General features: G+C 35.1%; 1 protein-coding gene across 1 annotated transcript in view; it reads left to right on the top strand.

Annotated features, from left to right (window-relative positions):
- Positions 1-25718, top strand: part of CF2H8orf88 (chromosome F2 C8orf88 homolog) — a 36880-nt gene extending 11162 nt beyond the window's left edge. Inside the window, exons 4-6 of the mRNA XM_042973445.1 lie at positions 6917-6992; positions 23733-23839; positions 25301-25718. Of these exons, the coding sequence (XP_042829379.1) occupies positions 6917-6992; positions 23733-23839; positions 25301-25324 (207 nt within the window). The 3' untranslated portion in view covers positions 25325-25718. The remainder of the gene's footprint in view (positions 1-6916; positions 6993-23732; positions 23840-25300) is intronic.
- The last annotated feature ends 497 nt before the right edge of the window (positions 25719-26215 follow it).

Here is a 26215-nt window from a genome sequence, read left to right as displayed (position 1 = left end):
TCCCTATGTATAACACCCAGTGCTCATCCCAGCAAGTGTCTTCCTTAGTGCCCCTCACCCATTTAGCCCATCCCCCCACCCACAGCCCCTCCAGCAATCCTCTGTTTGTTCTCCATATTTAAGAGTCTCATGTTTTGTCCCCCTCCCTGTTTTTATATTATTTTTGCTTCGCTTCCCTTCTGTTCATCTGTTCTGTATCTTAAATTCCACATATGAATGAAGTCATATGATATTTGTCTTTCTCTGACCGACTTATTTCCCTTAGCATAATACCCTCTAGTTCCATCCACGTTGTTGTAAATGGCAAGATTTCATTCTTTTGATTGCTGAGTAATGCTCCATTGTGTGTGTGTGTGTGTGTGTGTGTGTGTGTGTGTGTGTGTATACACCACATCTTCTTCTTTTTTTTCATGTTTATTCTTGAGAGAGAGAGAGAGAGAGAGAGACAGAGACAGAGTGTGAGTAGGGGAGGGTCAGAGAGAGAGGGAGACACAGAATCTGAAGCAGGCTCGAGGCTCTGAGCCATCAGCACAGAGCCCAACACGGGGCTTGAACTCACAAACCGTGAGATCACGACCTGAGCTGAAGTTGGATGCTCAACCGACTGAGACACCCAGGCGCCCCCATTCCACATCTTCTTTATCCATTCATCTGTCGATGGACATTTGGGCTCTTTCCATAATTTGGCTATGGTCAATAGCACTGCTATAAACATTGGGGTGTATGTGCCCCTTCAAAACAGTACACTTGTATCCCTTGGATACATACTTAGTAGTGCAATTGCTGGGTCATGGGGTATTTTTAACATTTTTGAGGAACCTCTTGAAGTTTTCCATAGTGGCTGTACCAGTTTGCATTCCACCAGCAGTGCAAAAGAGATCTTCTTTCTCCACATCCTTGCCAACATCTGTTGTTCCCTGACTTATTAATTTTAGCCATTCTGACTGGTATGAGGTAGTATCTCATTGTGGTTTTAATTCGTATTTCCCTGATGATGAGTGATGTTGAGCATCTTTTCATGTGTCAGTTGGCCACCTGGATGTCTTCTTTGGAAAAGTGTCTATTCATGTCTTTTGCCCATTTCTTCACTGGATTATTTTTTGGGTGTTGAGTTTCATAAGTTCTTTATAGATTCTAGATACTAATCCTTTATCTGATATGTCATTTGCAAATATCTTTTCCCATTCAGTTAGCTGCCTTTTATTTTTGCTGATAGTTTCCTTTGCTGTGCAGAAGCTTTTTATCTTGATGAGGTCCCAATAGTGCAGTTTTGCTTTTGTTTCCCTTGCCTCTGTAGACGTGTTGAGTAAGAAGTTGCTGCGGCCAAGGTCAGAGAGGTTTTTGCCTGCTTTCTCCTATAGGATTTTGATGGCTTCCTGTTTAGGTCTTTCATCCATTTTGAATTTATTTTTGTGGTGTAAAAAAAGTGGTCCAGGTTCATTTTTCTGCATGTCGCTGTCCAGTTTTCCTAACACCATTTGCTGAAGAGACTGTCTTTATTCCTTTCGATATTCTTTCCTGCTTTTGTCAAAGATTAGTTGGCCATATGTTTGTGGGTCCATTTCTGGGTCCTCTATTCTGTTCTATTGATCTAAATATCTGTTTTTGTGCCAGCACCATACTGTCTTGATAATTAGAGCTTTGTAATGCATCTTGAAGTCCGGGATTGTGATGCCTCCAACTTTGGTTTTCTTTTTCAAGATTGCTTTGGCTCTTTGGGATCTTTTCTGGTTCCATGCAAACTTTAGGATTGTTTGTTCTAGCTCTGTGAAGAATGCTGTTGTCACTTTGACAGGGATTCCATTGAATGTATAAATTGCTTGGGGTAGTATCGACATTTTAAAAATATTTGTTCTTCCAATCCAGGAACATGGAATATTTTTCTATTTTTTGTGTCTCCTTCAATTTCTTTCATAAGCTTTCTGTAGTTTTCAGTGTGTAGCTTTTTCACCATTCCTAGGTATTTTATGGTTTTTTTGGTGCAGTTGTAAATGGGATTGGTTCCTTGATTTCTCTTTCTGTTGCTTCATTATTGGTGTATAGAAATGCAACTGATTTCTATGCATTGATTTTATATCCTGAAACTTTGCTGAATTCATGGATCAGTTCTAGCAGTGTTTTGGTGGAATCTTTTGGGTTTTCCATATAGAGTATGATGTCATCTGCAAAGAGTGAAAGTTTGACTTCCTCCTTGCCAGTTTGGATGCGTTTTATTCCTTTGTGTTGTCTGATTGCTGAGGCTAGGACTTCCAATACTATGTTGAATAACAGTGGCGAGAGTGGACATCCCTGACCTTAGGGGAAAAGCTCTGTTTTTCCCCATTGAGGATGATATTAGTGTTGGGTCTTTCATATATATGGCTTTTATCATTTTGAGGTATGATCCTTCTGTCCCTACTTTCTTGAGGGTTTTTATCAAGAAAGGATGTTGTATTTTGTCAAATGCTTTCTCTGCATCTGTTGAGAGGATCATGTAGTTTTTGTCCTTTTATTGATGTGATGTATCATATTGACTGTTTTGCAGATGTTGAATCAGCCCTGCATCCCAGGTATAAATCCCACTTGGTCATGGTGAATAATTCTTTTAATGTATTGTTGGATCCGGTTGGCTAGTATCTTGTTGAGGATTTTTGCATCCTCTAATTATATTTTAAATTTGCATTTTCATAATGATTAATGAGATTGAGCACCTTATCATGAACTTACTTGCCATTTGTATTTTTCTTTTTTTCCTTTTTGGTGAAGTGTCTGTTCAAATATTTTGCATATTTTTAATATTTGGGTTGTTTGTCTTTTTATCAGTGAATTGTAAGAGTGTTGAAAATTAGTATATCATATGTGTGTTGATTTCTAAACTCCCTATTATTTATTGATTTATATGTCTTTTCTCCCCACTTTATTGAGGTATAATTGACATGTAACATTGTGTCAGTTTAAGGTATACAGTGTGATGATGATTTGATACATGCAATATGTTGCAGAATGTTTACCAAAATCAATTTAGTTAACACATCCTTAATTTTACATAATTATTTTGTTGTTGTTATGGTGAGAACATTTAAGATTTATTCTTTTAGCAACTTTCAGTTATACAACACAGTATTGTTAACTATAGTTACACACTGTACATGGGTCTCCCATATGTCCATCTTTTTGTCAACATCACATTTTACTTATAGACTGCTGTAGCTTTATGATAAGCCTTCATTTCAGATAGTGAAAATTCACTAACTTTATTCTTTTTCAAATTTGTCTCAGCTCTCTAGGTCTTTTGCATTTCCATGTAAGTTTTAAGTGAGCTTGTCAGTATCTACAGAAAGTCTGTTGGAATTTGATTGAGTCTAAAGATGAATTTGAGAAGAATTAACAACTTAACCATGTTGGCATATCTTACCGCTCTGTGTATTTTCTAGCATAAGGATCTTTTCTTCCATGAACATTCACTTTTCACTAGTTAAGCCACCCTAACTACTACTAATCCTCCAAGTGTTGTTTAAGCATCACCGCCTATGTAAAACCTTTCCTGACATTTTTAAGTCAAGTTTTATTCTCTTACTCATTCCTTCCATGACACTTTCTGCATATCTTCATTATAGAATTCTCAAATTTTATTGATTTGATTATGTAAGATTGTAAAATTTGTAAGATTATACATGACTTTATTGTAATATGATAATTGAGATAACAAACTAACATAAAATTTTAGTAGATGTAAGTTCTTATATGCTATGAAAGATTTGAAATAATCAGTATATTTGAAATAATCAGTATTTTTAGTTGTTAATATATGCATAAATGATAAAGTACATTTTTTTCAGATTTCTTGATATGTGATTTCCAAAAATTGAATATATTTAGGTTATACAACATGATTTTTTATAAAGGTGTACAACCTGTTTAATGAACGTATACATCTTGATATTATTATAACAAGTTAATTACCACGTTCATCACCTGACATAGTTACCAGTTTTTGTGTGTGTGTGTGTGTGTGGTGGGAACAATTAGCAAATTTTAAGCATATAATACAATATTAACAATTATAACCACTATGCTGTATATTAGATCTCCAGAACTTATCTTATAATTGAAAATTTGTATTCTTTGACCAGCATCTCCCCATTTTCTCTGTCCTCCACTCCTGGCAATCACCATTCTATTCTCTAATACTATGAATTTGACTTTTGAAATTTCACATATAAGTGAGATCGTACAATATTTGTCTTTCTGTGTCTGGCTTATTTCACTTAGTATGATGTCCTCTGTCTTTCTGTGTCTGGCTTATCTCACTTAGTATAATGTCCTCCAGGTTCATCCATGTTGTCACATATGTCAGGATTTGCTTCTCTTTTTATGGCTGAATAATATCCTATTTATATATTTTTTGTATATCTCTATCACATTTTCCTTACCCATTCCTCTGTTGATGGACTTGTGAATAATGCTATTGTGAATAATGATGCAGTGAACATGGGAATGCATAGTCTTCAAGATTGCGATTTTATTTCCTTTGGGTGTATACCCCGAAGTGGGGATGATGGATCTTATGGCAGTTTTACATTTAATTTTTTGAGGAACTTCCATAATGTTTTCCAAAATCGCTGAACCAGTTTACATTCCCGCCATCATTGTACAAGGATTCCTTTTCGCCCCCAACCCCCATTCTTGCTAGCACTTCTTGTCTTTTTGATAATAGCCTTCCTAACAGGTGTGAGGTGGTATCTCAGTCTAGTTTTGATTTGCATTACCCTCACGATTTAGCAGTGTTAAGAATCTTTTCATGTGCTTCTTGGCCATTTGTGTGTTTTCTTTGGAAAAATGTTTATTCAGGTCTTTTGCCTATTTTTAAATCAGGTTATTATTATTATTATTATTTTGCTGTTGTGTTGTATGAGATCTTTATATATTTTGGATATTAATCCCTTATTGCTAATATGGTTGGCAAATATTTTCTCCCATTCTGTTGGTTGCTGTTTCATTTTGTTGACGGCTGCTTTTGCTGTGCAGAAGCTTTTTAGTTTGATGTAGTCCCACTTAATTTTGCTTTTGTTGCTTGTGCTTTTGATGTCATATCCAAAAAATCATTGCCAAGACCAGTGTCAAGGAACTTTTTCAATATGTTTTCTCCTATGAGTTTTATGGTTTCAGATCTTCTATTTGTTTCTGATCCATTTTGAGGTCATTTTTGTATAGTGTAAGAGTCCAATTTCATTCTTTTGCATGTGGATATCTAATCTTTTCAAGACTTTTAATCTCTACACCAAGGGACTCATGACCCCAAGATCAAGAGTTGCATGCTTTACTGACTGAGCTACCCAGGCGCCCTATTATGTCTTTTTATGTTAGCATTGTAATGTTTTGATTATTATAACTTTGTAATATAGTGTGGAAGTGTGATGCCTCCAGCTTTGTTCTTCTACTCGAGATTACTTTGGCTACTCAGGGTCTTTTGTGGTTCCATATGAATTTTAGAACTGCTTTTCCTATTTCTGTAAAAACTGTTACTGGAATTTTGAAAGGGATTGTACTGAATCTGTAGATCAGTTTAGGTAGTAAGAACTTTTTAACAATAATCTTTCAATCCATGAACACAGGATATCTTTCCATTTATTTGTGTCATCTTTAATTTCTTCAGTGTCTTATAGTTTTCCACATACAAATATTTTACCACCTTGGTTAAATTTATTAGTAAGTATTTTATTCTTTTAGATACTATTTTAAAAATGTTTTTTAATTTTTTTTCAGATTAAAATTTACTTTTAAGTTTGATTTTAGGCTTGCATTTTAGTGTCAGTGAAGTGTGCCTCTGCTGCAATTTTGAAATTTAAAAAACTAATTTTTAAAAAGGACCATAACATTCATATTATAGTTTATTAAATCTAACAGGAACAAAAACCTTGGAGAATGAAAATCTTTGCCATTTTCATATATTTTCTACCTCTACTTAAAAATTTTGTTAAAATTTGATTTTTTTTTCCTGATAACTTATTTTGGTGACTCGTACCGTAGAATTATCTTATTACTTTTCATTTTGTCATAGGGTTAGATAACTTTCTGACTTCGTGGAGTTACCTTGGTAGAATTTGCGAATATTTAAGGAATGGGCTATAACTTGCTACTACAATGACTGATAGAGCAGAGATGTTCATTTTTTAGGATAGATTTTTCCAGAGAAACCTACCTTAATGAATTACCATGGTTCAGAGTATGGCCTACTGTTTGCAAACTGATTTTTGTCAGCAAAAGAGATGATTTTTTTTAATGTTTATTTATTTTTGAGAGAGAGAGAGAGAGAGCATGAGCTGGGAAGGGGCAGAGACAGAGGGGAACAGAGGACCCAAAGTGGGCTCTGTGCTGAGAGCAGTGAAACTGATTAGGGCTCGAACTCATGAACTGGGAGATTATGACCCGAGCTAAAGTCGGCTGCTCAACCGACTGATCCACCCAGGTGCCCCAAGAGATGATCTATCTTAAGGATAGATTATATATATTGACCCAAATTTGTGAAACTGATTTATAAAATCATAAAACCCATTATTTTATGAGAAATTTACGGTCTTGTGCTCTGACATTCTCTTATTGGTTCCACTATTATATGCACTAGGGAGATTTATGGGAAGCTAAATTGTAATCGGGGTACTTCTTGGGCCCCATTATACTAAGTGAGCATGGAATCAGAAGAGGAGTTAGTTAAAAATCCTGACAAGTAGTTAAAGATATATGTGAATATATTTTGAAAGAATTTTTTGCCTTTAATAAGTGTTCTTAGAAGGTTGCTTATCCTTTACGGCCAGAAATAATGTGTTGACTAATACTTTGATTGTTTAGGAAAATAGTTTTGGCTGCTAAAAAAAAAAAGGTTATATAAAGTTTTTAGGCCATAGTTAAAAGGTATATTTTCTTTTTCTTTCAATAGTGTAAGACGAATGGAATGCAAGCCTTTTCTCAAGGTCATAATGAACCACAGCAACATCAGTCTCCAGTTAAAAAAGGTAAATTTTTACCATAATTCTTAAATTTCATAAGGGAGTCTTAGTATTCATGGTAAGTTAATATTTGCTTAGCTGCAAACCTCATGTGCACAGGAAGTTTCATTATATTTTTTTGGTTGATTTCTGGCTATAGTAATCATGCTATAGGTTTGACTGCTTTAGGGGAGAGACCATAATAACAAGGCTTATACAAGATAGAAGTTTATATCTGTATCTTTTTTTAAGTATTTTTTATTATTTAAAAAAAAATTTAATGTTTATTTATATTGGAAAGAGAGAGAAAGAGTGTGATCAGGGGAGGAGCAGAGAGAGACAGACAGAGACAGAATCTGAAGCAGGCTCCAGGCTCTGAGTTGTCCTCACAGAGCCCAATGTGGGACTCACACTCAAGAGCCATGAGGTCATGACTTGAGCTGAAGTCAGACACTGACTGAGCCACCCAGGCACCCCTATTTCTGTATCTTCCGTATCAGCTCATAATTGAGCTGGTGTGTTCATTCTGCTCTGATGTAGTTCTACTGGACTCAGTCTCATTGCTTTGCCATCTTTAATGTATGGCTTCTGTCTCATTGCCCAAGATGAATGCCTTGGATCCAGCCATCCCGCTCCTTATCTAGCCATCAGGAAGGAAGGGGAGAGGTAGTTCTCCTTAAAAGAATGACCCATAAAGTAGCATGTATCACTTTCACTTGGTATCTCATTGGCCAGTACTTATTCATGCTGTACAAAACAGACTACAAAATGTAATCTTTAGCTGAGTAGCCTGCTAATTCTGTTACTAAAGCAGAAGGGAAGAACTGCTCTTGGGGATAACCAATAGTCTCCCCCACCAGCCACTTTTTATTTAATGAAATAAAAATTATTAATTTAGTCTAAATCTTTGTCAAGTTTTTGTTTAAAGGTTATGAAAATACCCTATTACCTTTTTTATTCTAGTATTTAACTCCATATTTCTAAATAAAATGTTTAAATTGTTTCCAAATTTAAAATTGTTTTGATATTCTGTATTGGCAGCCTATTGTGGAAAATGAGAATTTAATGTCTTCCATGTCACTTCCCTCACTTCTTCACCCTTCTTTCTCCCCTCCCCATCATATAGTCATTTCACAAATTTTAGTGAAAGCACTATCACTCTTTATATTATATGAGTATGTAAATACAGTTGTTTAGCCAAGAGGTGCATATGTCTTGCATACTATCCATCATTTTTTCTTGGAGCTAATGTTTGCATTGTTTTCCTATGTGACTCTTGTTAACTTTTCCCCTTAAATGCTCCAACAATGCTCTTACACTTACCTGTAATATTTTTCTTATGCACAAATATATCAATTAGTATTCTACCCACCCCCCCCAGCCCAAGGAAACTTTTCCTTCAGAATCCTCCATTATCTTGTTCCAGTATAGACTACTCTTCAGTACTGTTGTCCTAGAATGTACTTTACTATTATCTTGGGACACCCCTTTACAATTCTTTGGTTTCTTTCTTCTTTTTTAATTGAAGTATAATTCACAATTTAAGCCATTTTAAAAGGTATAATTTGGTGGCTTTTAGTACAGTATTATACAACCATTACCACTGTCTAGTTCTAGAACATCTTTATCATCCCAGAAGGAACCTCAAATCCCTTAAGTCGTCATTTTCCATTCTCCCCTTTGCCTAGCCATTGACAAACCCCAATCTACTTTTTGTCTTAACGGAGATATTTATTCTGGGTATCTCATGTAATGGAATTATCTTATATATGACCTTTAGTGTCTGGTTTCTTTCACTTAATGTAAGGTTCTCAAGGTTCATCCATATGTAGCATGTATCAGTACTTCATTCTTCCTGTTTATGGCTGAACGATATTCTGTTGTATGGATATGCCACATTTTATTTATCTCTTAGTTGATGGACATTTGGGTGGTAAAGTTTTTGGCTATGATGGATAGCTATAAATATTTTTGTACAAGTATTTGAACACCCGTTTTCTTTTCTCTTGGATATATACCTGGGAGTAGACTTGCCAGGTCATATGGTAATTCTATGTTTAACTTTTTGAGGAACTGTCAAACTGTTTTCCACAGTGGCTGCACCATTTTACATCCCCACTAACAATGTGTCAGGTTTTCAATTTCCTGACGTCCTTGTTAGGATCTTTTTTTTATTATAGTAATTCCAGTGGGTGTGAAGTATCTCATTGTGATTTTGGTCTGCATTTCTCGAATGACTAAGGGTATTGAGTGTCTTTTTCCTGTGCTTGTTGGCCATTTGTATATTTTCTTTGGAGAAAGGTCTATCCAAATCCCTTGACCATATTTCAGTTGGATTATGTTGTTGTTGTTGAGTTATAAAAGTTCTGGACACTAGACTCTCATCTGTTTTCTTTCTGCTACTTTCCTTCTTTCCCCCTCCCCTGCCCATGTCCCCCTCCACTTCCCTTGTCCCCCTCCATACACACTCACATACATGTGTATATAAGAAATCTGATATATATATGCATATATATTAGACCCTTATCAGATGTCTGATACTAGGCTCTTACCAGATATATTCATATCAGGTATATAATTTGCACATATTTTCTACTATACTGAAGTTTCTTTTCATTCTCTTGTTAGTGTTCTTACACGTACAAATTAAAAAAAAATTGATGAAGTCTGATTTATCTTTTTTATTTTGTTGTTCATGCTTTTGATGTCATATCTAGAAATCATTGCCAAATCTCAGATCATGGAGATTTACCCCTATGAGTTTTATAGTTTTAACTCTTACACTTAGGTCATGATCCATTTTGAGTTAGGTTTTGTATATGGTGTTAAGTATAAGCCCAACTTCATTTTTTTTTTTTTTTTGCATTGGCTATCCAGTTGCCTCATCACCGTTTGTTAGACTATTTTTCTCTCCAGTGAATTGTCTTGGCACCTTTGTTGAAAATTATTTGACCATAGGAGTATGTGTTTATTCCTGGGCTTTTAGTTCTGTTTCCTTGATCTATAGATCTATTCTGTCCCAGTACCACACTGTTTTGATTACTATAGCTTTATAGCAAGTTTTGCAACTGGGAAGTGTGAGTCTTCAACTTTGTTCTTTTTCAAGGTTGTTTTGGTTATTTGGGGTTTTTTGCAATTCCATTTGATTTTTAAGATCAGCTTTTCCATTTCTGCAAAAAAGGCTCTTCTTTCAAAAGGAATTTGGTAGCAATGACAATGAATTTGTAGATCACTTGGGGGATTATAACAATATTAAATTGTTCAGTCCATGAACATGGGGTGTATTTCCACTTTATTTTAGCCTTTATCAGCGTCTTAGTTTTCAGTGTACAAGTCATGTACCTCTTCGGTTTAATTTATTCCTAATTATTCTTTGTCAAGCTAATGGAATTGTTTTCTTAATTTCCTTTTTTTAAGTTTATTTAGAGAGAGAGATGAGAGAGAGGGCAGAGAGAATGCCAAGTAGGCTCCACACTGCCAGTGCAGAGCCCAATATGGGGCTTGAACTCATGAACCGTGAGATCATGACCTGAGCCAAAATCAAGAGTCAGATACCCAACCAGTTTAGCCACCCAGGCGCCCCTTTAATTTCCTTTTTTCATTGTTCATTGATAGGGTAGAAAATACAGTTGATTTTGTGTAGGGACATTACTGTCAGCTTACAAAAAATAAAAAGGATGATAAGAAAATACTATAAATAGTTAAGTGTATGCCAGCAAAGCAGATAACCTAGATGCAATAGAAAAATTACTAAAACACAGAAATTACCACAACTTCTTAAGATGATATAGAATATCTGAATAAACATCTAGCAAGTTAGGAGATTGAATTTGTAACAAAAAATATCCTACCAAAGAAAAGTCCAGGACTTGATGGCTCCACTGGTGAATTCCATCAAACATTTAAAGAAGAATTAATACCACTTTCTCAAATTCTTCCAAGAATTGAAGAGGAAGGAACACTTCTCAACTATCCTTTGGGGCCAGTATTACTCTGATACCAAAGCCAGACAAAGACATCATGTGAAAAGAAAACTACAGATCAATATCCCTTAGAATATAGGCACAAAATACTAACAAACCAAATCCAGCAGCAAAGAAAAAAGATTATATACCATGGCCATGTGGGATTAATCCCAAGAATCCAAGAGTAGTTCAGCATGTGAAAATCAATTTGTGTAATAGACCACATTAACAGAATGCAGGGACAAAAAAAAAATACATCACCATCTCAGCTGATGCAGAAAAAGCATTTGACAAAATCCAATGCCCTTTCTTAATAAACACTCTTAGCAAGCAAGAAGTAAAAGGGAATTTCCCCAACATAATAAAGGGTGTATATCAAAAACCCATAGCTAACATCATAATTAGTAGTGAAAGACTGCAAGTTTTCCCCCACTAAGATCAAGAACAAGGCAAGGATACCCACTTTCACCACTTAAATTCAACATTATACTGCAAGTTCTAACCAGAGCAGTTAGTTAAGAAAAAGAAATAAAAGACATTCAAATTGGAAGGGACAAAGTAATGTTATCTCTATTCACAGGTGATACAACCTTATACGTACAAAATCCTAAATCCATAGTATAGTAAATGTAAAAAATTATTAGCTAATAAATGGATTCAGCAAAGTTGCAGGTTACAAAATCTTTGTTATTCATGATTTTAGTAATTTGAGTCCTTTTTCTAGTTGACCTTTGTCATTTTGATCTTTTCAAATAATCAACTTTTGGTTTATTGATTATTACTTTTCTAGCTCTATTTCATTTATCTTTGATCTTTATTATTTCATTCTGCTAGCTTTTTATTAGTCTGCTCTTTTTCTAGAAGTTCTTAATATTTGATGTTAGGTATTTGAGTTGTTCTTTTTAATTTTTATTTATTTATTTTTAAAGTTTACTTATTTTGAGAGAGTGCAAGCCGGGGAGGGACAGAGAGGGAGAGAGAGAATCCCAAGCAGGCTCTGCGCTGATAGCATGGGTAGCACCTGACATGGGGCTCAGTCCCACGAACTGTGAGATCGTGACCTGAGCCGAAACCACAACTCAGTGCTTAACTGACTGAGCCACCAAGGTCCACTTGAGCTGTTCTTTTTTAAAGTAGGTATTTGTAGTTATAACTTTTGCTCTGAGCGCTGCTTTTGCTGTATCTTTTAAAGTTGTGTCTTTGTTTTCTTTTGTCTCTATATTTTCTCAGTATTCTTTGATCCATTGGTTTGAAAGTATGCTTCTAATTTCTACGAATTTATGCATTTTCCAGTTTTACTTCTGTTACTGATTTCTAGGTTCATTGCATTATGGTCAGAGAGGATATTTTGTATGATACCGTTGTTTTTTAAATTAAGACTTACTCTGTAGCCTAAGGTGGTTCATCCTGGAGAAAGTTTCATGTGTACTTCAGAAGAATGTATATTCTGGTGTTTTTGAGTGAAGTATTCTGTATATGCTTGTTAGGTTTAGTTGGCTTATAATGTTGTTCATGCCCGCCATTTATTTCCTTGTTGATCTTCTGTCTAGTTGTCGGTTCATTATTGAGAGTGGGGTTTTGGAGTCTCCAGTTGTTGTTATTAAATTCTGTGTTCCTCCAATTTGGTCTGTTTTTTTCTTCTGTTGTTAAGTACTATATAATTGTTATCACTTTAATGAATTGACATATGTATGTACACATATGTATATATGATGTTACCTATTTATCTTATTATAACAATTTTTGTCTGTTTTCACCTGTTATTAATATACCCATTCCAGCTATCTTTTGGTTATTGTCTGCATCAAATATCTTTTTCATTCATTCACTTTCAGCTTATTTTTGTAATTGAATCTAAAGTGAGTATGTGTAGACAGCATATGATTGGGTCCTATTTTTAATCCATTTTGCCAATCCACACCTTTTAATTGGAGTGTTTATTACTGACAGTTAATTGTAATTACTAATAAGGAAGGACTGACTCCACCCATTTTGCTATTTCTATAACTTTATATCCTTTTTGTTTTTCATTTCCTCCGTTAATATTCTCTTTATTGTTTAATAGATTCTACTGTATCGTTTTTATTTCTTTTTCATTTCCCTTACTATATATTTTTTTAAGTTTATTTATTTTGAGAGAGAGAGAGATACACACACATGCCTGAGTGGGGGAGGGACAAAGAGAGAGGAGAGAGAGAATCCTAGTCAGGCTCTGCACTGTAAGCATGGAGCTCTGTGCAGGGCTTGAACCCATGACCATGAGATCATGACCTAAGGTGAAATCGAGAGTCAGAAGCTCAACGACTGAGCCATGCAAACACCCCATCCCTTACTGTATATTTTGAGGTTATTTTCCTAGTGGTTGCACTGGGAAATAACTTTAATTTACACAATCTAGTTTGAATTAATATCCATTTAGTTTAAATATTATAAAAAAATTTTGCTCCTATAGTTTCATTCCACCTTTACATTGCCATTGTCACAAATTCCATCTTTACATGTTGTGGAATCTATCAACCTAGATACAGAATTCTGAATTTTTATGTATTTTTCTTTCAAATCACATAGAAATAAAGGGGAGTTACGTCCAGAAATTCATTGCTACTAGTTTTTAACTTACCAATGTAGTTAGGTTTACTAGTGTTTACTTCTCAATGTGGGTTCCAGTTACTTTGTACTTTTTTATTTCAGCTTAAAAGATTCCCTTTAGCATTTTTTCTAAGGCAAGTTTACAAACAATGAAATCTCAGTTTTTGCTTATCTAGGACTGTCTTAGGTTCTTTTTCATTTCTAAAGGTAGTTTTGCTGGTTGTAGGTATTTTTGGTTGAGAGTTTTTTGTTTTCAGTACTTTGTCTTCCCACTGCCTTCTGGTCCCTGTGATTTCTGATGAGAAATCAGTGTTTTTATCCAATTGAGAATCCCTTATAAGTGACAAACTGCTACTCTTACTGACCTCAAGATTGTCTTATAACAGTTTACTTGTAATGGCATCTCAGTGTGAATCTCTTTGAGCATATTCAGTTTGTAGTCCATTGAGCTTCTTGATTGTGTCAGTGTGTGTATTTCATCAGATTTGGGAAGTTTTCTCTTATTATTTTTTCAAACATTCTTTTTGCTCTTTCTCTTCCTGTGGCTCCCATTATGCATTTGTTGCTATTCTAGCTGTGGTCACACAGATCTCTTAGGCTCTGTTCATTTTTCTTCATTCTTTTTTCTTTATACTCCTCACACTGGGTAATGTCAATTGACTTATCTTTAGATTTGCGGATTCTTTCTCTGCCTGCTCGTATCTGCTGTTGAACCATTCTAATGGATTTTTCACTTTGGTTATTGTACTTTTTTCTTCAGAATTTGTTTGGTTCCTCTTTATGATTTTGATTTCTTTATTGATATTTTCTGCTTGGCAAGACATTGTCTCAAGATTTCCCTTAGTTCTTCAAGCAGGTTTAAGGTAGTTTATTTAAAGTCTTTCTCTAGTAAGTCCAATATCTTCATCCTCAGAGAAAGTTTCTATTTCTTTTTTTTTTCTTTTCCTACGTAGGGGGCCATACTTTCTTAATTCTTAGCATGCATTGTACTTGAAAACTGAGTATTTTGAATATAATGTGTTAACTCTGGAAATCAGATTTTCTCCCTTTTTTAAGGTCTGTTGTTGCTGCTTGTCATTTTTGTTGTTTGGTGACTTTTCTGAACTGACATTGTAAAGTCTGTGTTTTTCACATGTGGCCACTCACGTCTCTGTTCTGATATCTTCATGGTCAGCTGATGATTGAGCAAAGAATTCCTTCAATACCTAGAACCAAAAAAACAGAAAAGGAAAAAAAAAACCCTCTCCCAAATCTTTGCATATGGTTTGCTTCTATATATGTGTTGGGGTCTGCTTTCAGTACTCAGTTTGGCATTTTACAGCTCTTCCTTTGACTTTACTTGTTTCCGAGGAACCTGAAGGTTAGCCAGAGGTGACACCTTAGGACATTCTCAAGCCTTTCTGAGCATGAACCTAGCCTTTAGCATGCATGTAGTCTTCTAGATTCCTGGGAACATTTGAGTCTTTCAGTGGCCTTATTCCCAAAAGCATCTTTTTCCCTAGTTTTCTTCCCAAGCTTTCTGAGTTTTCCTATTGTTTGCTTTAATTGTTATCCCTTGTCCCAGGTGGAATTGGCTAATATATTTCCCTATAAATGTTTTGTCAAATGGATTCAGATAGCAGTCTCCTCCCTGGGATAGTTTTTAGTTGAGATATAACTAGGCAAGTCTTTTGAGATGATTCTTTAGGGAGTCACCAGACAGGTAAAAATGAACAACCACAGTTCTCTGAGAATATGGTTTGCACTGTTCTCTCCAGTCCTGGGAGCCTGTGTCAGGAAAGAGAGCATTTGTTTTCAGGGCCACTGCCAAGCTGGATTAGGGGAGATGCTTGAGAGCAAGCTAAAATGCCACAAAACTCTTTACCAAATTTAGCTGTTTTTTCTTCACTAAGAATTCCTCTGGTTTTGTAAGCTTTTGATTCCAGAATTCAGAAAAAAGTTGGTTCTGGAAGTTTTTTGACAGTTTATTTGTTGCTTTGTGGAAGAATAGACTTCTAGGGTTTCTTTCTTGGTCCCTTTGGCTGACATTACTCTCTTCTGTTTCCTGATCCCTTTGTTTTCTTCTTTTTTGATTTACCTCCTCATTTTGCTCAAGTTCATTTTCCAGGAGCTTCAAAAAAAGGGTATTAGTTTGGTAAATTCTTTGAATTTATGTATTTGAAAATGTACTAATTACATGCTTGACTGATAGTTTGGCTAGATAGAATGAATTTCTAAAGGTTATGCTAAGCGAAGAAGCCAGACACAAAATATTGGACATTGTATGATTCCATTTATATACAGTTTCTAGAAAAGGCAAATCCATAAAAAGGAAGTAATTGCTTAGATGGGATGGGATTGAGAATGGGGAGTGACTACAAATGGGAGTGAGGTCTAATATTATATATTAGAATATAAGTATTATAAAAATAGATTGTGACAATGGTTTCCCAACTCTGTAAGTATACCAAAAGTCATTCAATTGTATACTCAAAATGAAGGGCAGAGAGAGAGGGAGACAACACAGGCTCCGTGCTGACAGAGTGGAGTCCCACATGGGGCCCAGACCCACAAACCATGAGATCATCACCTGAGCCAACACCAAGAATCACAAACTTAACTGATTGAGCCACCCAGGTGTCCCTGGAAAGCATAACCAATGTTCCTATGAACATTCTTGTAAAAGTCTTTGGGTAGACATGTTTTCATTTCTCATGGGTAGAAGTGGGATTACTGGGTCATATGGTAAATGTGTGCCTAACTTCATGACAAATTTGTTTCAGGTGACTATCGCCAGCAATAGCTGCAAATTCTAGTTGCTTTTCGTCCTTGCCAACACTTGGTGTTGACAGTTCATCTGATTTTTAGTTTTTGCAATTCTGAGAGGTCCTGATTTCCAAATTACTACAAACCTGGCAGTTTCACTACTGGTTCTCTACCAAAGAGAAATGAAAAATATGTCCAACAGAAGCTGGTAGTATACCCCCATTTTATTCAAGTTGGCAAATGTTGGCTTAAAGTTATTCATTGTATTCTCTTATTTCCTGTTTAACATCTGTACAATCTGTGGTAACCACCCCTTTTTGATCCTTGGCATTTGTTTTTTTGTGTTCTTTTCTGCATCAATTAATCTATCTTGATATTTGTCAAATTTGTTTCTCTTTTTTCAAAGAACCAGCTTTTGGCATTTTAATTACATATATTGTTTTCTGTTTTGGTGATGTCTCCTTAAGAAATTCTTAAGTATAAGGAAGAAATTTCTGGGGCTTCTGGGTGGCTCAGTCTTGGGTAAGCGTCCAACTTTGGCTCAGGTCATGATCTCACCGTTCTTCAGTTCGAGTCCCGCGTCGGGCTCTGAGCTGACAGCTTAGAGCCTGGAGCCTGCTTCAGATTCTGTGTCTCCCTTTCTCTCTGTTCCTCCCCCACTCATGCTCTGTCTCTCTCTCTCTCTCTCAAAACTGAATAAAAGTTAAAAAAAAATTAAAAAAAAAAACGAAAGAAATTTCTTGTACTTTGTTATTATTTTCTAGCATTTTAAAGTAGATTGTTAGGTCATTTGTTGTAGATGTTTTCTTATAAGAATTTATAAATTTCTCTTGGACCACTGCTTTAGCTGAATTTGTTTAGCACAAATTTTGACATGTTATATTGCCATTCACCTTAAAATATTTTTTAATTTCCTTATTTCATCTTTGACTTGTGAATTAAAGTATGTTGTTTAATTCTAAGATATTTGAAGTTTTCCTGGATTTCTTATTATAGATTTCTTAACTTTATCAGAATCTGTATGATTTCAAGTCTCTTAAATTTATATTTTTTTGCATTTTTTATTGGAGTACAATTGGAATACAAATTCAAAATTTGTATATTGGAAAATGACCATCTCAATAAGTCTAGTTAACATTTGTCACCATACATAGTTGCAAATTTTTATTTCCTCATGTTGAGAACTTTACGTTGTATTCTCTGCAACTTTCAAATGTGCAATACAGTATCGTTAACTATAGTCACCATGCTGCACATTACATCCCCATGACTTATTTATTTTATAACTGGAAATTTATACCTTTTGACCCCCTTTCCCTACTTTATCCACTCTTCACCCCTGTTTCTGGCAACCACCAATCTGCTCTGTGACCTCAGATTTTTTTTTTCTAATTCCACATATAAGTGAGGTTGTGCAGTATTGTCTTTCTCTATCAGACTTATTTCACTTTGCTTAATACCCTCTAAGATCATTCATGTTGTCACAAATGACAAGATTTCATTCTTTTTTATGATTAACGTTCCATTGTGTATGTATATGTATCTCTTTATACCGTTATCAGTAGACAGGATGCTTCCATATTTTGGTTATTGTAAATAACGCTGCAGTGAACATAGGGGTATATATATATTTTTTTGAATTAGTGTATTTGTTTTCTTTGGGTAAATACTCAGAAGTGGAATTGCTGGATTTTTTATTTCCATTTTTAAGTTTTTGAGGAAACTTCAATACTGTGTTTCATAGTGGCTATACCCATTTACATTTCCACCAACAGTGCATGAGTTCCCTTTTCTCCACATCTTTGTCAGTGTTTGTTATTTCTTGTCTTTTTGATACTAGCAATTTTGACTGGTATGAAGTGATAGCTAATTGTGGTTTTGATTTGCATTTCTCTGATATTTAAATGTTGAGCATATTTTCATGGGTCTGTCATCTGTATGCTTATTTTTTTGGGAAAAATGTCTATTCAGCTTCTCTGCCCATTTTTTAATTGGATTTTTTGGTGTTGAGTTGTTGAGTTCTTTATATATTTTAGATGTTAACCATTATCAAATGTATCATTTGCACATATCTTCTCCCATTCAGTAGGTTGACTTTTCATTTTGTTGACTGTTTCTTTTGCCTTTCAAAAGCTTTTTAATTTGATATAGTCCCAATTATTTTTGCTTTTTTCTCTCCTAAGAGACAGATCCAAAAAAATATTGCTAAGACTGAGGTCCAAGGGATTACTGCCTTAATATTTTATTTTAGGAGTTTTATGGTTTTAAGTCTTACTTTTAGCTCTTTAATCCATTTTATTTTTGTGTGTTGTATAAAAAAGTGGTCCAGTTTCATTCTTTTGTATAGATTATCATAGATTAATTGACCATATAAGTGAGGGTTTATTTCTGGGTTCCCACTTCTGTTTCATTGATATTTCTTTTGTGCCAGTACCATAATGTTTTGATCACTATAGCTTTGTAGTATAGTTTGAAATTGGAGTGTGATAACTCCAGCTTTGTTCTTCCTCAAGATAGATGTGGCTGCTCATGGTCTTTTTTGGTTCCATACACGTTTTAGGATTTTTGTTGTTGTTGTTGTTCCATTTCTGTGAAAAATGCCATTAGTATTTTTTTATGCTTATTTTTGAGAGAGAGAGAGAGAGGCAGGCAGAGAGAGAGGGAGACAGAATCTGAAACAGGCTCCAGGTTCTGAGCTGTCAGCACAGAGCCTGATGTGGGGCTTGAACTCACAGACTGCAAAATCATGATCTGAGCTGAAGTCGGATGCTTAACCAACCCAGCCACCCAGGTGCCCCAATGCCATTAGTATTTTGATAGGGATTGCATTAAATCTGTAAGTTGCATTGGGTAATATGAAAACTTTAGCAATATCAGATCTTCCAGCCCATGAGCATGGGATATCTTTCCACTTACTTGTGTCATCTTCAGTTTCTTTTATGAGTGTCTTACAGTTTTTATTTTTTTATTTTATTTAATTAAAAAAAATTTTTTTTTTGAGAGAGAGACAGAGCATGAGCGGATGGGGGAGGGGCAGAGAGAGAAGGAGACACAGATCTGAAATAGGCTCCAGGCTCCAAGCTGTTAGCACAGAGCCTGATGTAGGGCTCAAACCCATGAACTGAGAGATCATGACCGGAGCTGAAGTCGGATGCTCAACCGACTGAGTCACCCAGGTGCCCCGAGTGTTTTACAGTTTTTAGAGTGTAGGTTTTTCACCTCCTTGACTAAATTTATTCCTAGGTATTTTATTTTTCTGATGCAGTTGTAAATGGGATATTTTCTTAATTTCTCTTTCTGATAATTTGTAATTCGTGTGTAGAAATGTAATAGATTCCTGATTTTTAATTTTGTATCCTGCACCTGACCGAATTCACTTAGTCTGATAGCTTTTTCATGGAGTCTTTAGTGTTGTCCATATATAGTACCATGTAATCTGCAAATAGTGACAGTTTTAACTTCTTTCTTACCAGTTTGGATGCCTTCTATTTCTTTTTCTTGTCTGATTGCTGTGGCTAGGACTTCTAGTACTATGTTGAATAAAAATGACAAGAGTGGGCATCCTTGTCTGGTTCCTGATCTTAGAGAAAAAGCTTTCAGGTTTAACCATTGGATATGATTTTACCTGTGGGTTCATGATACATGGATTTTATTATGTTGAAGTATGTTTCCTCTGTACCCACCACTATGATCTTTTTAATGTATTGTTGAACTTTGTTCACTAATATTTTGTTGAGGATTTTTGCATCTGTTTATCAAGGCTTGAATTTTTTTGTGGCATCCTTTTCTCGTTTTGTATCAGGGTAATGCTAGTCTCATGAGTTTAGAAGAATTCCCTCCTCTTCTGTTTCTTGGAAAAGTTTCAGAAGGATTGGCATTAATTCCTTGAATGTTTGCTAGAATTCATCAGTGATGTCATCTGGTCCTAGATTTTTATTTGATGGGAGGTTTTTAATTGTTGGTAACAGTCTCCTTGCTAATAATTTGTTCAGATTTTCTCTTCTTCATGATTCAGTTCTGAGAGATTATATATTTCTAGGAACTTACCCATTTCTTACAGGTTGTCAAATTTGTTTGATGTATAATTGTTAATAGAAGTCTCTTTGTATGTAATTTTTTGTATGTCTGGTATTATTTTTGTAATGTCTCATTATTTGTGATTTTGAGTCCTCTTTTTTCGAGCCCCTTAACTTTATTGAGACTTGTTTTATAGCCCAGAACATGGTCTATTTGAAAATAATTTGTAGGGGCGCCTGGGTGGCTCAGTCGGTTAAGCGTCCGACTTCGGCTCAGGTCATGATCTCGCGGTCCGTGAGTTCGAGCCCCGCGTCGGGCTCTGGGTTGATGGCTCAGAGCCTGGAGCCTGCTTCCGATTCTGTGTCTCCCTCTCTCTCTGCCCCTCCCCCGTTCATGCTCTGTCTCTCTCTGTCTCAAAAATAAATAAACGTTTAAAAAAAAAATTTAACAACAACAAAAAAAAAGAAAATAATTTGTATTTTTCAGTTGTTGATGTAGTTTCTATAACTGTTAAATTAAGATGTTGATATTGTGCAGATCTAAGTGTTTTCTAATTTTTTGTCCAGTTCTATAAACTGCTGAATAGGTAGTTTTATATTATCTTATGTTTTTGTGGAATTGTCTATTTCTTTTATTTCCTTCCATGTATTTTGAAACTTTGTCATTAGACACAACGTATCAGTAATTATCTCTTTAGTTGATATTAAAATAGCCACTCCAGCCTTCTTATTCCTATTTTTTGCATGGTATATCTTTTTATATCCATTTACTTTCAACCTATCTGTATATATCTTGCAGGCAGCATGTAATAATAGGGTTTTCTTTTTTTAATCCATTTGGTCAATTTATGGCCTTTAATTGCAGTGTTTAACCTAAGAGTTAGCAAACTGTGTCCCTCAGTTCAAATCCTTGTTTAGGAAATTACATTTCATTGGAACACAGCCACATGCTTTATTTTCTGGGCTGCTTTTGCATTATAAGACTGAGTAGTTGTGATAGAGACTGTATGTTCCAAAACTCTCAAATATTTACTGTCAGGTCTTTTATAAAAAAAAGTTTGTTGACTCCTGATTTAGACCATTAACATTTAAGGTGATGTGGTTGGATTTAGGCCTATTATTTTTTATTTTGTTCCATTTTTTTTCTTTTTCTGCCTCCTTTTGGATATTTTTGAATTTTTGTTGGTATTTGATTATATCTTTTGGATTGTTAGCTATATTTTCTTGTGTTTCTAAGTTGCTGGTCTAGGGATTATAATACCTAACTCAGTGTACTTGTTAATATTAAACTACTTCATGTGAAATGGTGATGGTAAGACCTTGCAACCATGTGTAGGTTCCTTCCCTTTCCACCACTGCCCTGACCTTTTTGTTGTAATTGTATGCATCCTATTCTCAACGAGTGTCATAAGTTTTGCTTTTAACAGTCATACACTTTTAAAAAACTCAGTGGGAAAAACAGGAGGCCATTGTATTTGTCAAGCTACTTACCCTTTTTCTTTTATTCTTCATTTCTGAATATTAAAGTTTCTGTCTAGTATCATTTCCCTTCAACCTGAAAAACTTCTTGTAGCATTTCTTACAGATCAACGCTACTAGTGACAAATTCTACTAATTTTTTTTTTCTCTTCTGAAAATGTCTTTTAACTTCACGAGTATTCCAAGATTTTCCACTGGTTAGGTGTAAGGTGTAAAAAACCTCTCCTCTGTTTCTTTCTCCTCTACTCTCAGTACTGTACTATATTCACACTTCACTTCTGACATTAGATGTATCATTTTTCCAGATATCAATTCTCTGCAACACCAGCTGGGCATCCTACAATTCAGTTTTCACACTAACTGGAATTAGTTGAGACCCCACAGATTAAGGGCTCAGGCTCACAACACTACCCTTCACTTCAGATGACAGTTGCAAGCAGTAGGTCCCTGGATTACCCAGAATTTCTATCCAAGTTGGCTACAAATTGGAGGTTTCCAAGTTTCCCTTCTTGGATTCGATCATTTGCTAGAACTGCTCACAGAACTTAGGGTAATCTAACATTTACCAGTTTATTATATAATAAAAGCTATGATAAAGGATACAGATAAAGAGCCAAATGAAATGATACATAGGGAAAAGTCTAGAAGGGTCTCAAATGTGGGAACTTCTGTCCCTGTGGAGTTGGGGTGTGCCACCCTCCTGGTACATGGATTTGATGGATGTGTTTACCAACCCAGAAGCTCTCCACACCTCATATTTTTGGGATTTCTATGGAGGCATCATCATGTGGCATGATCACTCATTAGTTCAATCTCCAGTCCCTCCCCTTCTAGAAGGAGGTGGGGGGTGGGCTGAAAGTTTCATGTTTCTAATCATGGCTTGGTTGACAACTGTTGACCAGCCCCTGTCCAGGAGTCCACCAAAAGTCACCTCCTTAGAACAAAGGACATTTCTGTCACCCAGGAAATGCAAAGATATTTAAGAGCTGTGTCAGAAGGAGGATCAGAAACCAAATATTTGAAAAGATGCTCCTAGTATTCTTATCACTTAAGAAATTACAAGGGTTTTAGGAGCTTTGTGCCAGGAACCAAGGACAGAGACCAGTGTGTGTGTGTGTGTGTGTGTGTGTGTGTGTGTGTGTGTGTGTATTTTTTTCTCTTTCACAACATGGAGTTCTAGGTTGTCATTTCTTTTGTGTTAGTATTTTAAGTATATTGCTCTGCTGGCTCAGCAAGTGGTCTTTTTTGGTGATAGTTTCTGAAAAGAAATATGCAGATATTTGAAGCATTGTTTTTATTCCCATTTAAAGATAGGGTGGGTCAGTCGGTTGAGCATCCAACTGTTGATTTCTGCTCAGGTCATGAACCCGGGGTCATGGGATCGAGTCACACGGAGTGTGGAGGCTGCTTGCAATTCTGTCTCCCTCCCCTGCTTGTATTCATGCTCTCTCTCTTAAAAAAAAAAAAAGGCGGGGGGGGGGGGAGTCTATCTTAGATCTTTTTCACCATTACTTAGCACACCTTTCATGCACAGATGTATAATAAATTTTTTTGAATTTACTTTGATTGTCTTGCATTTTAAGTTAATATGAAGACTAGATAGGCTTATTAGGGTTCCATTTTGGCAGGGTCTGAATTGCCCAACAGGTGTTACTGCTGTTATATTTTATAATGTAAGTTCCCTTCACTAGATACAAATAACCAGATGAAAGAAGTCATGCATTACCAGTTTTCTGAAATAGTTCTCTCCCTTCCATTTTTCCTGGGTTACTTGGCTTCCTTTCCATGTAAAAGGAAAATGGGAGGCAGTATAGGTACTTTCCAAAATTTTTTGCCTTCTCTTTTGCATAGAAATTACTCATATTTTTATAAAATAATGGACCATTAAGGGACATGTAGAAAGAATGAACCAAAAACTGTTCTGGAAGAGTTATGTATTTTGTAACATTGCATTTGATATTTAATATCTATAGAGAGAATTAAATACAGCAGAGATTTCCTGTTGAAGCTCTCAAGTGTTTCCATCTGCAGAAAAAAACCAGACTTTCTGCCTGATCATCCCATTGTACTTCAAAAACCAGTAAGTAGTTTTCTAATTTTATATTCTAAAACATTTTTCTTTAGTATTTTCACTAGATTCTCACTAGATTTTTAATCTTATTATGAAATATAACTCAGAAAAGTACACAAATATATAATATAACCAAACTGTAAGTAATAATAGAATGGAATTGTATTTTTTTAAGAAATATTTTTTCCATTGAAAGATATGGAACATCCCATATTAAATCTTGTAATCAATCCATCTGCAGTTGATTTTACTCTATGATGTGCAGTAGGGGCCAAGTTTTATTTTTTTCTACATGAATATCCGGTCATCCTAGCTCTGTTTATCGAAAGGGTGGTCCTCTGCCACCTTGTGGTAATAGATGTGAGGTGTGTTTCTGGGCTCCCTACTCTTCTCAGTCCTTCTATACAGTAAAACCAGTCATCCCACCACTTCAGTATGTCTTTGCTTGTTCTTAGCGCTTTATATTTCTGTGTCACCATCACATTTCACCAAAATGAATACAATAAATACACAGATCTTTTAGGATGTTGATTGGAAAGGACATGCATTTCGCTACCAGACTTGCGTTCAAGCTGTAGCTTCACCTTGTGTACTAAAATATCATTCTAACTTAAGTCACTTGACCTTCAGTGTCTGTTCTGTGATTGTAGATAAGGTTGATAATTTCTAGTTGTTAGGATTAAATGAAATGTATGGAAGAGCTTGGCATGGTACTTAGCTCTCATTGTGCACTTAGTAAATTGGCTTTATTTCTATTTCGAGTAGAATTTGAGTTTAGAGTTTTCACAAACTACTTTATGTAGGTAAATACTCCATGGAGATTAACTCAGAATATGGGCATGCTGAGAATGGCTCAAATGTGAGATGTGTAACATACTTCCTGTGCTCTCCATTTTTAGGATTTCTAACCCTTGGGAATCCAAAGCCTTTTTTTTTTCTCTTAGAATCTTTTGAATTTTAACTTACAGTGTTTCTCAGTGTTTCCTAAAGTCCCTACACCTTGTAGAACCCTAGTCAATTTTTCAAAATTTAAGCAGAAATTTGGTTCTTTCAGAATACCTTGCACACATGTCCTTAATGATGTTCACATTTTCCGACCTGTTCAGAGATCTTGATATGTATGAGTAAATCAGTGCTATATATTGTCAAGTTTTCATTTGCAGACTTATTTCATCTCTGACATTTTATTTTGTAAATAAAAGTTTGACATACACATTATTTTGAACAAACCAGGTACCACAGAAACAGAACAGGTTTGAAATACAATCTAGTATATTTAAAAATGAATTATGTTTTATTAAACACAGGAGAACTTTTTGACAAGTTCCAGTTACTATAATACTTTCTATAGCAACATGCATTTAAGATCTGTAAACACTTAATAGGGTCACAGTATTTGGTTTGATAAACTAGTAAAAACTGTATTCATTCAATCTAATTGATAAATTAACTTTTTCTTCTATGTTACAGGAAAACCACCCAAGTTTTAAGTAGCATTTTGAGAACAGATGAATTTGAACATAAAGAATTACTCGTTTTATATTTTGGACACCTGCAAATGAAGTGGACCTAGTAACAATAACTGTAATGGACTGTGACAGTTCAGCTTATTTTTAAATTTTGATGGTTGGGTATTTGGTTTCTCCCTAAAATGAGAAAGATATTTTAAACTATAAAGAATTTTCTAATCAGTTTCAACTTTGCAGGCAGTTTCCTGCATAAATTGGGAAGTAACACTGGAAAGTAGGAATTCGGTTAGTAAAGTGGGAAGACTGTATTTATAATTTGCATGCTACTTGCAATTTTTTTTGTTTTTCATCTCTTGTAATAATGGAATGGAAATGTAAGCTGTAAAGATTCCCAAATATAAAGTATTTGCTATGATGTATATATGGTACATAATTTCTTGTTGCTTTTAAAGTTGCTTTTGTTCTGTTTGCCACTGATTTCATACCAGCATTTTGAAAGGCTCTTTACAATCTCTCCAGAGGCTTAGGATGATTCAGGATGTTCAATGCATAGTTCTCCATGACAGGAAACAATCTTTTAATAGGCAGTTCTTTGGTCTCTAGGTTTTCGATAGCATTAAGATTCATAATTACTAGCAGAGATTGACAATTTGGAAACCAGGAAACTGAAGGTGGAGAATAGCTGCTACTTGTTGTGTCTAATCAGACTACATGAACAGAAGTTGGGCGATTGCAAAATAAAACTGATATTTTTATCTCCAAAAGAGGAAAAATTTAGGCATTTGCAAATAATTGAGGTGCATTAAGTTTCAATTCTGTAATTTCTTATAACAAGAACACATGGATGAAGAATTTGGGGGTTTAAGCTTTTAGCTCCTAGAAATTTTATATAATAAATTCCTGCATTTTGTCACTC

The sequence above is a fragment of the Panthera tigris genome, chromosome F2 (assembly GCF_018350195.1).
Source record: "Panthera tigris isolate Pti1 chromosome F2, P.tigris_Pti1_mat1.1, whole genome shotgun sequence".
Taxonomy (NCBI): Eukaryota; Metazoa; Chordata; class Mammalia; order Carnivora; family Felidae; genus Panthera; species Panthera tigris.
Note: the sequence above shows the minus strand (reverse complement) of the source record. Positions and strands in the feature narration are given on the sequence as shown.